At 38.3% G+C, this 17,283-nt stretch overlaps 2 protein-coding genes across 2 annotated transcripts; one reads left to right on the top strand and one right to left on the bottom strand.

The window, feature by feature from the left end:
• Positions 1-7,848: 7,848 nt before the first annotated feature.
• Positions 7,849-9,205, bottom strand: LOC129242044 (brachyurin-like). The gene is made up of 4 exons (XM_054878605.1): positions 8,902-9,205; positions 8,469-8,641; positions 8,294-8,392; positions 7,849-8,226 (listed from the first exon to the last, which is right to left on the bottom strand). Exons 1-4 carry the CDS (start codon positions 9,195-9,197, stop codon positions 7,916-7,918), a joined length of 879 nt encoding a protein of 292 aa, XP_054734580.1. The 5' UTR covers positions 9,198-9,205; the 3' UTR covers positions 7,849-7,915.
• Positions 9,206-15,549: 6,344 nt separating this feature from the next.
• Positions 15,550-17,061, top strand: LOC129241428 (brachyurin-like). Its single transcript, XM_054877726.1, has 4 exons — positions 15,550-15,853; positions 16,114-16,286; positions 16,363-16,461; positions 16,529-17,061. The coding sequence occupies exons 1-4, from the start codon at positions 15,558-15,560 to the stop codon at positions 16,837-16,839; spliced, it is 879 nt and encodes a 292-aa protein (XP_054733701.1). The 5' UTR covers positions 15,550-15,557; the 3' UTR covers positions 16,840-17,061.
• Positions 17,062-17,283: the final 222 nt, after the last annotated feature.

The raw sequence follows: 17,283 nt of genomic DNA, 5'->3' as shown, positions 1-17,283 counted from the left end.
CACCGAAAATTCATATTATATTAAATTAGCTGAATTGAATGTAACGGTCATATTTTGAATTTAAGGGTCAGAAATTGTGAATTATTAAACTTACGTGGTTTTCTTTCACAATTATTTTAAACAAATGATAGCCTCTCAAATATTCTTTCTCGAATTCTAGACCTTAATTCTATTACTGTAATATTAATTTTCCCTTACTTGATTTCCTGTATACTTCTTCGTTTCTTCCTGGTCTATAGAATTATATGAGTTTAATGCCTTTTGTACTGATATTGAGACTGCTAGTTTTGTCTTTAGAGAGTTTGTGTGATATAAATTTTAATGAACTGAGAAAACATCAAAACTTGATAAACAAATATTTCAAATTTCAAAACATTTAAGTTATCGAACTCCATCGCTCATAATGATAAATATTTTGAAGAGAAAATATAATAAATATTTATTTATTTACCAAATTAATGTCTAACAAAATTTAGAAAAGACATTTAAAATATTAATTCAAAACTAAAATACAAACTTTACAATATTTGAGATTAAAACGTGTAGTACAATAATTACTTAGTCCTCCCATAATATCTGTTATAAGTTAAGTCCATTACAGATATGAAATTATAATATTTTTTAAATGAATTATATTATATTTTATAAATTATTAATGTATTTATTTCTATATGGCAATAGCTTCTACTTATTAACATTTAATTTTTCTTATATGGCAATGCCCTAAAATTGTACTAACTACTAGATGTCTTTTTTCTACTTCTAAATTTGAATTTTATAAAAGGATTACCTCCGTTTGGTAATCGGCGGTGAGCAGAGCTAAGGTGCTTGCCAATGACTACTTTTGTAGTGTGGCTGGCCGCTGCAAATCAGTTGTTGTTCTTGCTCGCGCAGCTTACTAAACGCGTTTGATCTTTTTAGTTTTCCGGCGTTTTTCTTACCTTTAACGATACGTTTTAAAATAAACGCAACTCTACAAAATACAAGAGTTATATTCATGGTAAATCAAATTTATTGTAAAGTAATTACAACTCCACAAAGTTAGTTTTATTTAATCATGTAAATGCGTCCAGGGTCGCCTGTTTTGTGAAACCTATGCTCAGTGCCGCCGTAGCCGAATGGGTTGGTGCGTGACTACCATTCGGAATTCACAGACAGAACGTCGGTTCGAATCTCGGTGAAAACACCAAAATTAAGAAAAACATTTTTCTAATAGCGGTCGCCCCTTGGCAGGCAATGGCAAACCTCCGAGTGTATTTCTGTCATGAAAAAGCTCCTCATAAAAATATCTGCCGCTCGGAGTCGGCTTGAAACCGTAGGTCCGTCCATTTGTGGAACAACATCAAGACGGCTCCTTTCCTCGATAATTTCTTCGGGTGTAAATACATCAATAGCTCGTTGCAGACCTGTTCTCTCCACGTCCCACCTCTCGCATTTAAAGAAGGTGTGCTCCGCATCATCATACTCAGTATCTCCATATATGCAGTTTGGTTGGCTCACTTTTCCCATTCGCCACAGATGCTTGCGAAAGGACCCATGTCCGGACAAAAACTGTGTGAGGTAATAGTTAACCTCACCGTGTTTTCTTTCTACCCACTTTTTTAGATGGGGTATTAGTCTCGCTGTCCATCTATCATGCCGTTCAGAGTTCCATCTTTCCTGCCAAAGTGTGAGCGTTTGAACTTTAATATCGGGGAAGTGCTCTCTTGTGCTAGAATATCTATAGGGATGGTTCCGCTGATAACTAACACCGCTGCTTCAGATACTGTTCTGTATGACGAAGCCATTCTGAGAGCGCAGGTGCGTTGCACAGATTGCAGATTTTTCCGCCGGCATTGCACCCTTAGTGAATCTGCCCATATTTCTTTATTTTTTATTTATTTATTTATTGTCTTTGAATGGATACATTCTTACAGACTATATTAAGCTAATGTACAATAGTTTAGTAGTTACTAAGAAAAGAACGATTTAAGATGATTGACTAAGATGCCATACGGTCATTTAAAATCAGCACCAGAAGAATTGAAAAACATATTTAAATCTAAACATGCCCTAGGAATCGGAGCATTCACCCCATAGTTGGTTCTCGGGAAGCCAATTTTAAAGGTTTCGTACTGTCGGAGCCTCATATTAGGTATATTAAATTGAATTATACTTAAAAGGAAGAACAATCAATATATCCAGAAATGATACGAGTAATAAATGAGCAGGATAGAATAGATCGTCTGCTATCAAGTGGTTTTCAGTCAATCAGGTTCAGAAAACTTTAAAGATCGGAGCGCAAAACGAAGAAAAACTTTCTGAACTCTCTCAATCCGATTAGACAGACCTATTTGGTACGGTCTCCAAATAACACCGGCATACTCTGTGCAAAAGCACAATACAATATTTTGAGAGTGTGTGGGTTGGTAAATGCGGAACAATTTCGGCGTACGAATGCTAGCATCGCATATGATCGTCTTATGACGTGGTTAACATGGCTGGTGAAATTTAGCTTAGAGTCGAAAATAACGCCTAAGTCTTTAATTTCCTCAACGGATTGCAAAGGTAAGCCAGCAGTCCTATACGAAGTATGCAAAGTATTGTTTGATTTAGCATATTTGACGTGAAAGCATTTGCTAATATTTAGTGACAAACGGTTTAAATAGTACCAGTTCCGGACATTGTGCAAGTCGGTTTGCAACTTTTCAGAGTCCCTAACACTGTTAATAACCGCAAATATTTTAAGATCATCAGCATACAACAAGCGTTCATCAAAAGAAAATCAAGAACCAATATCGTTAATAAAGAGTATAAAAAGAAGGGGTCCTACAATACTTCCTTGTGGGACACCAGAGGACGCAATAAATGCACGGGATGTCGTATTATCAACGGCTACGACGCAGTGCCTGTTGGACAAATATGATTTGATCCACGACAAAAACGTGGAGTGTATACCCAATGGCGCAAGCTTCGACAAGAGTATTCGGTGCGACGCTTTAGAGAAGTCTGTATAAATTGTATCAACTTGAAATCTGTTCGGGAAGGGTGAGATGCAGTAATCATTGAAAATAGACAAACTAGTGACAGTGGAGCGACTTGCAACGAAATCATGGTGGTTAGGCCTTTGACAGCAAAATATAACTTATGATTCACTAATATCTCAAAAAGTTTTGAGACAGACGAAAGCTTCGAAATCGGTCTGTAATTGCTAACATCGTTTTTATTTCCACTCTTAAATATAGATGTAGTGGAAGTAAATTTCCAGTCGTCAACAAAGATCGCATCCGTATAAGAGAATCGAGTTCGTCATGCCCATTAAAAGTTTTCGCTTGTTCTGCGTTGGACCTCCAAGGTTTGCCATGAGATTACTTAACATGCCGCTTACTTTGGCACCTCTTGTGGCAGCATGGTTTATATGCGTCCAGTAAGTTCGCCTTGTGTCTAATTGCACTCCTAGGTACTTGACCACTCTTTTTGTCGATAAAGTGGCGTCGAGTACTTGTATGTCTACTCCTAATGGGATACGTCTGTTCGTTAGAAGTATTAGCTCTGTTTTCTCTGTGGCCAGCTTTAATCTATGGTCTTCTAGCCATGTCTGAACTCGGATCATCACCTGATTTAACTTCCTTTTGGTTTCATCACTATTTCGGGCGATTATTATAGCTGCAATGTCATCTGCATATCCCACTAAATGCACATCCTCAGGCATCTCTATTCGAAGGATTTCATCGTAGCTTATATTCCAGAGTTCAGGTCCGAGTATTGATCCTTGGGCCGCACCTGCTATTATTTGTTTAGTCTTACACCCTTCGCGCGTTTCGTATAAGAGAACGCGATTGCTTAGATAGCTACGAATAATCATCAAAAGATTATTCGGAATCTTGAATTTTACCTTTAAGGCTTCAATTACGTCGTCCCAACTTAAACTGTTGAAAGCATTTATAATATCCAGTGTGGCTAGTAATACTAAGCGTTTGGAGTATCGATTACCTGCCTGGGCATGTTCTACGCTAGCTATTACATCTTGGATGGCTCCTAAGGTAGATCTGCCGCTTCTAAAACCATGCTGCCTGTCAGAGAGCCCGCCTCTTTTCTCTACGGCTTCGCTAAGCCTATTATTTATCAGTTTCTCAAAGAGTTTTCCTGCGCTATCCAGCATACATAACGGTCTATAAACGAACGCTAATGTTGGGTCTCTCTTTCCCTTACTGATTAGTACTAGTTTTTGTTTTTTCCATATTTCTGGAAAAATTCCTTCTTTAAAACATGCGTTGTACATGTTTAGCAGCAAAAGAGGGCGTTCGATTGCCAATAGTTTCAATATTTCTGCAACTATGCCATCAGGTCCTGGCGCTTTATTGCATTTCATTACTTTTGCAGCATCCATAAGTTCTTCTTCTGTGAATGGGACAGGTTTCGTTGCTTCATACTTGAGTTCTTCCCTCTCAGCACAGTGTGTTTGGAAGAGTGTGTCGACTATTTTGCTTACCACTTCAGTTTCCATATCAGCAGCAGGGGATTTGGCTCCTAGCTTTTTCATAACGATTTTGTAGCCCAACCCCCATGGGTTATTGTTTAGACCGTTCCGTAGCTCTTCCCATTTGTCTTTTTTGCTTTGACTTATAGCTTTCCTCAATTCTTTTCTGCTCTTTTTGTATTCTTCGAATTCCGTTATCACCGGGCCCAATCTTCTGGCTCTAGTACACTTTCTACGCTTATGGATGCACATATATCTAAGTTCTGCGATCTCATGTGTCCACCAGTACACAGCATTTCTGTTTTTGTTCTTATCTATTTTAGGCATAGATGCGTTGCAACCTATCTCAATGCATTACATTGTTGTCTTGACTAGTGTGTTTGCTGCACTATTCGTACAGATCGTCGTTTTATTTTCGTCAATAGTTGCAAAGAGCGTCGCTGGGTTTAGCTTGTTTATGTTCCATTTGCGTGTACTTCTATTTCGATTTTCACGCACTCTTTGGTTTTCAATTTCAATGCAAAACGTGATGTATTGATGGTCACTCCCTTTGTAATCTTCCAGGACTCTCCAGTCTTTAGTAAAGGTGACTATGCTTTCCGATGCTAGGGTTATGTCTTCGCAACCTGGCTTTCGGTACGTAGTCGTTCCTGTGTTGAGCTCAACTAAACCTAGTCTGGCTGCCATGTCCAGCACTCGTCTACCTCTTGAGTTCGTTGTCGCCTAGGCAGACAGATGGCGGTAGTTCCCGACTCGTCTTCAATACAAGCTTTCTCGGATTGAGCATATTTTTCGCTTATCAATACTGCTTGAACTCCTTTTTCTACGATCATCTGCTCCATTAGCAGGTCTGCATTTTTACTCCTGTGCAAATTTGCTTGAATTATAATCATTTCTTATCTTATCTTGGCATGTTCTTTTGTCATCGAGCATTTGCCTGAGCCTGGCATTTTCTTTGTCTCGCTGCGATTGGCATCAGTACATAGGCAGCATTTGGGCTCTTTGGTGCATTCTTTCATTTTGTGCCCAGCTTCTCTACATCGAATGCATATTCCTTTTCCGCTTCTGTCTGGTCCTTTGCAGTTTGATTGAAGGTGTCCGATGCCGAAGCTTCAGAGATGTGCCAGCTCTCATCCTTTCACTAACCCATCCGAATTTGATATTACTTTGCGTGGGCGGCTTTTCTGCGCTTTCAATAGCGAGAGTAACATAAGCCGGTACTTATTGTCGTTTTAGGTTAGGTCGATTAGGTTTTGTGATCCTAACATCGATATTTTCATTAGTGCCAGCTTGCATTTTTCTCACAGCGTCATCAACTTCCTTCTTCTCCGTGACGGCATCCAAGTCTCTGATCTCTACAGTTGAAGTTGGTCTGAGGTTTGTAATGGAACCGACCGCTTTTACGGTTTCCTCAAATTGTTTCAAAAAATCAGTGCTAACTGTGTTTCCCTTTTCTAATTCAAGTAAAAGAGCGCCAGTTTTGGTTCTTCTTATGCCTTTCACCGTTGTGCTTTCGTCTGGCATGGTCTTTTCTCGGATGTTTTTGAGGATTTCAGCATAACTGTGGCCCTCTACCTTCCTTGCTCCATCGTTTTGCCCTCCATCACTTGATTTTGGCACGGTATTGGGCCTAGATTTTTGCCGGCTTACCTCTTGCCATTTCTCAGGCTCTCGAACTCTTAATTTTTTCAAAGAGTCGGGTAAAGGAGTACTCTTCTGGACAACACCTGTTTTTCGAGCTGTTGCGGGGGTGTCACCTTCGATTTCTTTCGTTGATTTGTCCGGCAAGAGACAACCTTTGCCGGCTTTCTCAGCTCAAATCCAACCTATTCTGCAGTTTTTCATGATGTCGAATAGTTCGTCAGGCTCTGAGACTCCGATCTTTATTTCCGTGGAAGTATTCCTACTCTTCAATATAACTGTTTTCATCTTCCTAAGCACTCTCAAACATTTATCTACGGCTTCCTCTTCTTCAGCTCGCATTTTGAGAATAAACTCTTGTCGCGGAGATGCAGTGGTTTCCCGTTCTGTGTTTGCGTCCTTTGCAGTTACAGGGGTATGCGACGGCGCATTTGCATTTTGGCGTTACTCTTACGTCTAATTCTTGAGGCGTCATTTCAGCTCCTTCATTGACCGTCTTTGATTTTCCTATAGTTGGCAATGTTCCACTCGTAAGAGGCAAATTCGCTTTTTGTGGTGGCGAGCGAAGCAATCGAGGTCTCCTTACGAAAGGGATCTGCTCTATATCTCCATCAGGGTCTTCTCCTGTTTTTCTTCTTTTTGTTTTTTTCCATAATTTTTTCCATTATTTTTTATTTCACCAGCGCATCGTGTGCAGGGGGGCGGGCCGAAATAGTCAAGAGCGGGTGTACCTTCGGAGGCAATGCTTCTACCTCAGTTTCCTGAGGCTTGAACTACGCTTTACCGATCCCGGAAAACACGGACGGACCGACGCTCAATGAACACTTCCTGACCAGGGTCCAAAGCAGCTGGTTACTGATATACAACGAAGCTAACACATTGGCAGAGCGAACTCACATCACCCCTTTGGGGTTGCAGGTGGAAAGCCATAACGACCTATCCAGGGGCTCCCAGTGTGCCAGGTTGCATACCGGTCATGCTTTTGACACACAGTCGCACCTAACATGGTGAACAGACACTGACCAACACACCGCCCAATATGGGAACAGACACGTGCTGGATTTTGTCTCCTAACTTTCTAGCTAACTCTTACAAAGTCGCTGAAATGAGGGACATCTTGACTAGGGTCCGCGGGGTCGTCGTACCCGTCACCTCCTTGTGGGAGATGCCCAAAACAGTAGTGGATAATTAAGGAATGGCGTAACATAACATAACATAACCCTGGACGCTGTGCTATAAACTGATAACATTGAAACTTAAAGCATAGGATGGGGGTTCCGTTACAAGTTAAGCAACCTCGAGTATGCTGTTGGTTTAGTTGTTATATCAAATCGCCATGCTCATATGCAAACACAGTTACAACGGGTCGCAGAAGAATCTGAGAAAGTGGGTCTCATCACAAACACAGATAAAACTAAATCTATTCGAATCAACGCCAGCAATGATGCTCATTCCAATATAAGTGGCAATCTAAATACTGAAGAAGAGCCTTGCTCTTAAATAATCAAAACTATTTTTTTTTTTTTCGTTAAAAAATTTAGTTTAGTAAAAACGTTATTTAAAGCAAAAATAGATGATTGATTTTGCGCCAGCTTCTATAACTATTTGTGCCTCTAGGAAAATATGAGCAATGAGTAATTAATGATTTATGTACAGTACAATTAAAATAAACTCAAACATACCCACTGATTTTTATATAAATGTTCTACTAAATTCTAAATTCTCATCGAATAAAACTGGGTCTTATTTATCTGTTATGTACATACATGTGTACGTATAAATACGCTATATTTTTTTACGGGTCAACAGTTTGTTTTATTTATTTACAACACCAGAATTGGATTCAATCCAATCCAAGTATGAAGTGATGCGAGTAAATACACCTGGCCAGCCAACTTCACATCCAAGGGAAATGCCAAAAGAAGTGGCTCCAATCAACACAGTCTCTTCACCATCGTTGTATACCAATGGACCGCCCGAGTCACCATTGCAAGTGGAAGTGCCACCAGTAGTCTTAATGCAGATATTCGTTGAGGAAACTAAGCCGAAGAACCACCTGTTGCATACAGTATTGGACATAATAGGTACCTCAACCCAGCGCAATACATCGGTGGCGCTTGTGGCACCTATGCAGAGATGCAAGTGAAATATAATTAATAAGCAAAAACATTCTATTCCGATTTTTGAACTTACTGTCGCTAATCTTTCCCCATCCAGAGGCAATCACTTGTTCGCCTTCGTACGTCGAGTATGAGGATGATATTTTAGGCAAAGCAACTGGTTGGATGTATTCTAAAATATTCAAAATTATTAGATAGAAGGTAGATATATATATTTTTTTTTGTTGAGGAAATGTAAAATTACGTACCGTTAAATTCAATAGAAACTGGAAATTTAATAAGGGAAATGTCGTTCAAAATAAGACTAGAATCCCAATCTTCATGAATGACTATATTCTTCGCAGATACGTAAACAATTTGTTGGTTCTGTTCTGTTTTATCAGTGCGATTCCAAGCGCCCAAATATACGTCAACGCCAGTTCTGCAAAAATAAGACATAATTAAAAATGGTGTAAAAGTTCTCAAATTATATAATGCCCAGAAATATAAATAAATACGTATGAACGAATTGTTGTGCTAGCTATTAGAAAATGTGTCGGTCAAATAGCGAGACTGACACAAGGAACAAGGAAATACGCATGCGCCTTTATCTGGTTTTGCAACATGAAATAAAATAAAATGTTTTACAGCGTCAATGACGTTATTTAATAGCTGCGCACGCTTATAAGTACTCGCACTTACGCCCCGTCTGTGCAATGGGCAGCTGTAACCACCCAACGATCAGAGATCAAGCTACCGCCGCACCAAGCAGAACCTGCGGCAAAGTACAGCAATAAACCAACTTGATAGGGGAATTGCATAGGTTCCGCCAAATTGCCATTGGTAATACGTCCTGTGTTACCGTTGATAGGCATACGAGGATTTAATGGTATTTGTGGATGTACATCCAACGAGGCCACTTTAGACCAATCAACTTGGTTGGTGGACGCGATTGCGCTGCCAATAAGGCATGCAGCCAAAATGATTAGCACTTTCATCTTTACTGTTGAACTCACAAAGAACTAGCCGATTGATTTTACATTGATTGGTTTTATACTTTTGCATTATCTAGAGTCGTACTTGTGTGCTTGTGGCACATGGACGAAAATGTATGGTCGTGAGGAACCTCGATAAGATAAGTATTAATTTATAGCACAGAATACATCTAAAATCGGTCGGATATTATTTATAGCAGCCATTATGGTACTTACAAGTATAAACTGGTAATCAAAAACTATGGAATTTGCTTTGAAATCAAAGCTATTAGTCGTCTATGTTTATAAAATCAGGATTTTCCAAATTGTGGGAGCAATTTGAGGGGAGGGAATTCGGCATCAGCGATATCAAAGGTGCAATTATGAAGAAATACGAAACGGAAAGGATCGGTTATGGCAGTATAGCGGGATTATTGCATATACAAAATGTGACGGTTAGGTCGAGCTTCTCATTACGCCCAGATGAAGCACTAGAAGCATTGGTGAGAAATATATCCCACAAAGATATATGGCTATATTGGAATTTAATGATGAGTTCCTGCGATTCATCATCCATGGGTGGACTGGTAAGCAAAGGGGCATATAAACATAAAGTAGGCTCTGTCAGCATTTAGCATGAATGTTGAATGAGGCCTGCCGCCCACTGTAGTTTATTTCAAACAGAAGGAGCTGTCTTCAATCGGTTTATTGTAACATCAATCAATTCGACATTAGTCACATTCAAACAAAGTCTGGATTCGTTCTCATTTTACACCATTGATGAGTGCCAAAACATAGCAGTATTCTGAGAATTTGTAGTGCCAATGAACTGGATGGTCAGATCACTTTCAGTAGGCTCCAATACGGCCACCAGCTGCCCTTGAGTACACGAGCATTACTAGTAACGAGTTGAAGCAATAAAAGTTGCATGGTATGCACGCGGTCTTATGTTTATTTATGCCAGAAGTTGCATCTATCCACCACTCACTAAAGCACCTTAAAATTGCATGTTTAAAATTTTCCGTTTAAAAATTTCACCACAATTAAACTATCACTGGAAAATCGGTATTAAGCGTAACCTTGTGACTCGATGCATTGTCTTGATAAAAAATAATTTACTTACGGAGGACCAGGTTCACACCACTTTTGAAGCTCTGGTTTTTATTTAGGATCATGGTGATAGACCCAAGTCTCATCCATAGTGAGGAATTGACGCCCAAAATCTATTTCATCCTTTTGAAAACGCTCTAAATGTTACTGAGAAAGTCGCATTCGAATGTGTTTTTGTTCCATTGTTAGCGAATGAAACCCAATATTGCAGTCAAAATATTGCTTACACTTCCCAACGAGATGCCTAGGCCTTCTACTATATCACTTTCAGTTACTCGACGATTTTCCACGACTTTTGATGCTACTGGTGTTTTTAGACATCCTTGATGGCGAAAAATCGTTACACACTTTGAATAATCGTTCATAAATTTCCTTTGCCTTTCAAATATAAAAATTCAATCCCTGCAATATACTTGATTTTTTTCACTGTATAAAATACTGTGACATGTCGATATTGAATGTCTTGTAAACAAAGAATGAATGGACAAATTGAAATGAAACTTCACTTTGATGTTAAGAGTGTACCAACATAACAAAATGTAATTTAGGCTAATTATTCCAGTCATTTGGTAAAAAAAAGGGAGTTACCTGGAAAGTTTTCCGGGAGTTTTCAAGCTAGGTAATTTTTATAGATTTTGGCATGCTCTTTTCGAATTTCAACTTTGCCGCCATATTGAAAAAATGGCGCCTAAAAACAGGTTTTTTGCAAAATTAAACTAGAGATAATTTCCTACGTTTTATGTTATTACGATTTGTTTTGTAAAATCGATAGTTTTTGGCGTACGAGCGCCACAAAGTAATATTCACCTACACCACCACGTTTTTTCGTATATTTCTCTACAATAATATTCTACTAACTATAGCAGGTTTTAGAAAAGCAATTATAAGGGTAATGTGTCGCCTTTGTTGAAGGGTCCCTTTCTCTCTCGACCTTCAACGAAACATCTGTCGGTAGAACTGAAGAGAAGTATCTAGTTTAGACTGAGTCATCAGTATACGTCTATCGTTTTACGGTGTAGTTTGTTTTTTTAGAGTGATGGCTCCTGATGAAAGAAATTGTTTAATTGTGATAATCCATTATTAGAAAAAGAAACAATTGAAGTGAAGGAAAAAGGATTGGAAACTTTGAAGTTAAACTTTTGGCGGGAATAAAATCGATAGTAGTTTATGATGTCCCAGTATGTTGAAAACGATACAACAATGAGAAGTTAATCGCTGTTTTTTATGTGCTGATGAAATAACAGCAGAGTTTATAGCAACACAAAAACAGAAGCGGTTGTGGGTAAGACTCCGTCAGAAAATATGAGTTTTGCAAGTGGTCTTTCGATTTCTTTGAAACTTTGGGAAATATTAGTTCTAGGTAAGATACATTCGAGCCTAAAAGGATTTTGAAAAATTTTCAAAATTGAGTCATCTACGCCATGTTGAAAATCGGGACCGTGTTTTTTTCAAAAATCAATATTTCTTGAACCGTTGGATGGATTTCAATGCAATTTACAGACAATATAGAAACAAATAAGTAGTTTAAATTAGTATTATGTTAAAAAAAAAATTTCGAAATTTTGACCAAAAAAAAGTCAAAAAAATTTTTTGAATCAATTTTTAGTTGATTTGGCCAGTTTTTTAGATTTTCTGTTATACACGTAACGATTCCTTATGATTTAACCTTTATTTTGAAAAAAAAAATTTTATGGTGTCTAAGGACTATGGATAAGTTCGTGCGGTTTTACAACAGATGGCGTAACTTGATTATTATTCCATCGATCCACATTTCCAAACATTCATTGGAGAGCTACTGTCGTAAGGCACAAACGTCAGTATAAGTTTTTTATTTGAAGCGTAAACAACAATATTTTTACCACACTTGAAAATGTCGAATTTCGTGCCAAATAATGTGTTTTTGCGGGGAATTCTTTAATATGAAGAAAAAAGCAGTCGAAAGTCATCGTATCTTGGTGGAAGTTTATGGTGAGCATGCTCTAGCTGAGCGAACGTGCCAGAAGTGGTTTGCACGCTTTAAAAGTGGTGATTTTGGCCGCGCCGCCAAAGTTCATGGATACCGAATTGGAGGAATTGCTCGATCAAGATCCGGCTCAAACGCAAGAAGAGGTTGCAAAAACTTTGGGAGTTGATCAATCAACCATTTCCAAACGTTTAAAAGCCATGGGAATGATCCGAAATTCAAATTTCGAAAAAAAACCGCACGAACTTATTCATAGACCTTATAGTTCTCGAGATATTGCGATTTTAGTGGAAGCGCGCACCGTGAAGTTCGCGGTTACGCAGCGCTGGGGTAGAAAAACGCGCACAGACCTGCAGCAGTCTGCTCCAGTCACTTCATACAGGAACACATAACGCAGCGCGAACCGTGCGTGCGTACGCGAACCGTGCGTGCGCGCTTCCACTAAAATCGCAATATCTCGAGAACTATTATAGACACCATAAAATTTTTTTTTTCAAAATAAAGGTTAAATCATAAGGAATCGTTACGTGTATAACAGAAAATCTAAAAAACTGGCCAAATCAACTAAAAATTGATTCAAAAAATTTTTTTGACTTTTTTTTGGTCAAAATTTCGAAATTTTTTTTTAACATAATACTAATTTAAACTACTTATTTGTTTCTATATTGTCTGTAAATTGCATTGAAATCCGTCCAACGGTTCAAGAAATATTGATTTTTGAAAAAAAACACGGTCCCGATTTTCAACATGGTGTAGATGACTCAATTTTGAAAATTTTTCAAAATCATTTTAGGCTCGAATGTATCTTACCTAGAACTAATATTTCCCAAAGTTTCAAAGAAATCGAAAGACCACTTGCAAATCTCATATTTTCTGACGGAGTCTTACCCTTGTGCAAGCGTAGCGTTGTGTACAGTGTGCGAAATTTATCAATGAAAAATACTATTTCTGAACTTGCTAGAGCTCGTAATGATGATTGGGGTCGAGCAATTATTGAGCGTCTTCAGCATGTGAATGATTTGGTCGCAGCCGAAGCACAGTACCATAATTCCTGCATGAAAAAAATGTATGAAGCACCACCAGCTGAAAATATAAAAAAAAGGTCCGTATGCGAATGAGATAGATACTGCGATGCAGTTCATTTATTCTTATCTTGAGCAGAATTCCGATGAGAGTCCGTTTTCATTGGACGAATTGGTAGCCAAAATTGAAGGTGATTACCGCCCACACATAAAAACAGTCAAAGCACAGCTTCTCAAAAAATATTTTAATTGCCATCACTGCCAATAAGGCTCCGGTGGTTTGTTTCCGAAATACAAGACTTAAGCTATTAACAGAAGCCTGGTACAATCAAAAAAAGTGAATACAAAGCAGAAGAACGTCGGCGTATTGTGAAGACAGCAGAAGAGATTGTTATAGAAGATATTCGCTCTACAATCTATAACAAATATATTCCACTGAAAGTATTATAGATTAAACCGCTGCAGGTCATATTATATTTCTGCATGCATTCAGTGGATGTGATACAACATGTGCACTCTTTTATCAAGGAAAAATGAAATTCATTCAGAGATTATTGCTAAAGCAGGAGAACGTTTTCTTCTTGAATTATACGGTTACAGTAATGTGAAAAGTAAGAAAATCATGTCTTTAAATAAGTACAGATATGCATGCTTCACAAAATAAATTTAATATTGCGTCCCTACCACCAACAGAGGCAGTAGCACGAGAGCATTCATTCCGAACCTATCACCAGGTTCGGCAGTGGTGCGGGAATGAACAAAATGCAGAACAATGGGGATGGAACAGAAACAAAAATGGGTTAGTTCCTGTTACGACACTCGAGCCTCAGCTCCAGAATCCTTGTTAAAACTTATTTCTTGTAAATGTAAAAAGGGATGTCAGAAGGCCTGTGGATGTAGAAAAGCTGGGTTAAAATGCTCCGTTACATGCACAAATTGTAGTGGTGCTTGTAAAAATTCGCAAGTGCAATTGGATTACGATGAAGAAGAAGAAACTGCGACTATTTCAGAGCAAACGTTTGATGAAACGGACAACGAAGAGGATTGTGATGAGTCTGATAATCGTATCGCAGATGATGCGGACAAGATTTCAGTCTGCGACGTCTTGATCGGTGCCCAAGACGAACTCGCATCGCCTGGTCCATCAGGAACGGTAAAATGTAGGAGATTGCGCTAAATTTTCGAAAGTGTGCATCACATGTGGATTAGGCCTACAGGGGGCACCACGATAAAAAAAACGCGCCGCTTACTCTACCTCCAGGTAGAGTGGAAATGAGTTTTTTTCGAAAACGCATATTAAAATGTACTTTGTGGCGCTCATACGGCAAAAACTATTGATTTTACAAAAAAATCGTTATAACATAAAATGTAGGAAATTATCTCTAATTTAATTTTGTATGCATATGTTTTCTCATAAAATGCGTCGGAATGGAGATCTTGTAAGAAAACTGTTTTTGGGCGCCATTTTTTCAATATGGCGGCGCTAGCGTCGCAGATACGAGGTGGTAAAGCTGAAATTCGAAAAGAGCATCCCAAATCTATAAAAATTATCCAGTTTCAAAGCTCCCGCAAAATTTTCCAGGTCAAATTACCAGATGACTGGACTATGTTGGAGTCTACTGAAACTGATCTGACCATCCAGTTCATTGGCACTACAAATTCTCAGAATACTGCTATGTTTCGCACTCATCATTAGTTTAACTAAACTAAAAACTAATTTCGAATTGACTAATGTTACAATAAACTGTTTGAAGACAGCTCCTTCTGTTTGAAATAAACTACAGTGGGCGGCAGGCCTCATTTAACATTCATGCTAAATGCTGACGCATCCTACTTTATGTTTATATGCCCCTTTGCTTACTAGCCCACCCATGGATGATGAATCGGAGGAACTTGTGGGACATATTTCTCACTAATGCTTCTAGTGCTTCATCTGGGCGTAATGAGAAACTCGATCTAACCGTCACATTTTGCTCTCACAATTTGGAAAATCCTGATTTTATAAACATAGACGACTAATATTGTAGCTTTGATTTCAAAGCAAATTCCATAGTTTTTGATTACCAGTTTATACTCGTAAGTACCATAATGGCTGCTATAAATAATATCCGACCGATTTTAGATGTATTCTGTGCTATAAATTAATACTTATCTTATCGAGGTTCCTCACGACCATACATTTTCGCCCATGTGCCACAAGTACACAAGTACGACTCTAGATAATGCAAAAGTATAAAACCAATCAATGTAAAATCAATCGGCTAGTTCTTTGTGAGTTCAACAGTAAAGATGAAAGTGCTAATCATTTTGGCTGCATGCCTTATTGGCAGCGCAATCGCGTCCACCAACCAAGTTGATTGGTCTAAAGTGGCCTCGTTGGATGTACATCCACAAATACCATTAAATCCCCGTATGCCTATCAACGGTAACACAGGACGTATTACCAATGGCAATTTGGCGGAACCTATGCAATTCCCCTATCAAGTTGGTTTATTGTTGTACTTTGCCGCAGGTTCTGCTTGGTGCGGCGGTAGCTTGATCTCTGATCGTTGGGTGGTTACAGCTGCCCATTGCACAGACGGGGCGTAAGTGCGAGTACTTATAGGCGTGTGCAGCTATTAAATAACGTCATTGTCGCTGTAAAACATTTTATTTTATTTCATGTTGCAAAACCAGATAAAGGCGCAGGCGTATTTCCTTGTTCCTTGTGTCAGTCTCGCTATTTGACCGACACATTTCCTAATAGCTAGCACAAAAATTCGTTCATACGTATTTATTTATATTTCTGGGCATTATATAATTTGAAAACTTTTACACCATTTTTAATTGTGTCTTATTTTTGCAGAACTGGCGTTGACGTATATTTGGGCGCTTGGAATCGCACTGATAAAACAGAAAATAACCAACAAATTGTTTACGTATCTGCGAAGAATATAGTCATTCATGAAGATTGGGATTCTAGTCTTCTTTTGAACGACATTTCCCTTATTAAATTTCCAGTTTCTATTGAATTTAACGGTACGTAATTTTAAATTTCCTCAACAAAAAAAAAAATATATATCTACCTTCTATCTAATAATTTTGAATATTTTAGAATACATCCAACCAGTTGCTTTGCCTAAAATATCATCCTCATACTCAACCTACGAAGGCGAACAAGTGATTGCCTCTGGATGGGGAAAGATTAGCGACAGTAAGTTCAACAATCGGAATAGAATGTTTTTGCTTATTAATTATATTTCACTTGCATCACTGCATAGGTGCCACAAGTGCCACCGATGTATTGCGCTGGGTTGAGGTACCCATTATGTCCAATACTGTATGCAACAGGTGGTTCCTCGGCGCAGTTTACTCAACGCATATCTGCATTAAGACTACTGGTGGCACTTCCACTTGCAATGGTGACTCCGGCGGTCCATTGGTATACAACGATGGCGAAGAGACTGTGTTGATTGGAGCCACTTCTTTTGGCATTGCCCTTGGATGTGAAGTTGGCTGGCCAGGTGTATTTACTCGCATCACTTCATACTTGGATTGGATTGAATCCAATTCTGGTGTTGTAAATAAATAAAACAAACTGTTGACCCGTAAAAAAATATAGCGTATTTATACGTACACATGTATGTACATAAAAGATAAATAAGACCCAGTTTTATTCGATGAGAATTTAGAATTTAGTAGAACATTTTTATAAAAATCAGTGTGTATGTTTGAGTTTATTTTAATTATATTGTACATAAATCATTAATTACTCATTGCTCATATTTTCCTAGAGGCACAAATAGTTATAGAAGCTGACGTAAAATCAATCATCCATTTTTGTTTTTAAATAACATTTTTACTAAACTAAATTTTTTAACGAAAAAAAAAAATAGTTTTGAGTATTTAAGAGCAAGGCTCTTCTTCAGTATTTAGATTGCCACTTAAATTGGAATGCGCATCATTGCTGGCGTTGATTCGCATAGATTTAGTTTTATCTGTGTTTGTGATGAGACCCACTTTCTCAGATTCTTCT

The sequence above is a fragment of the Anastrepha obliqua genome, chromosome 3 (assembly GCF_027943255.1).
Source record: "Anastrepha obliqua isolate idAnaObli1 chromosome 3, idAnaObli1_1.0, whole genome shotgun sequence".
Lineage (NCBI taxonomy): Eukaryota > Metazoa > Arthropoda > Insecta > Diptera > Tephritidae > Anastrepha > Anastrepha obliqua.
This window is presented reverse-complemented; position numbering and strand designations above follow the sequence as displayed.

What these genes read in the sequence shown, in the direction of transcription:
- LOC129242044 (XM_054878605.1), bottom strand. Translation starts at nt 9,197, where the DNA reads ATGAAAGTGCTAATCATTTTGGCTGCATGCCTTATTGGCAGCGCAATC. An exon ending in GCCCATTGCACAGACGGGGC is followed by an intron (nt 8,642 to 8,901) that starts GTAAGTGCGAGT and finishes TTATTTTTGCAG; the next exon opens with AACTGGCGTTGACGTATATT. An exon ending in ATGGGGAAAGATTAGCGACA is followed by an intron (nt 8,227 to 8,293) that starts GTAAGTTCAAAA and finishes ATCTCTGCATAG; the next exon opens with GTGCCACAAGCGCCACCGAT.
- LOC129241428 (XM_054877726.1), top strand. Translation starts at nt 15,558, where the DNA reads ATGAAAGTGCTAATCATTTTGGCTGCATGCCTTATTGGCAGCGCAATC. An exon ending in GCCCATTGCACAGACGGGGC is followed by an intron (nt 15,854 to 16,113) that starts GTAAGTGCGAGT and finishes TTATTTTTGCAG; the next exon opens with AACTGGCGTTGACGTATATT. An exon ending in AGTTTCTATTGAATTTAACG is followed by an intron (nt 16,287 to 16,362) that starts GTACGTAATTTT and finishes TGAATATTTTAG; the next exon opens with AATACATCCAACCAGTTGCT.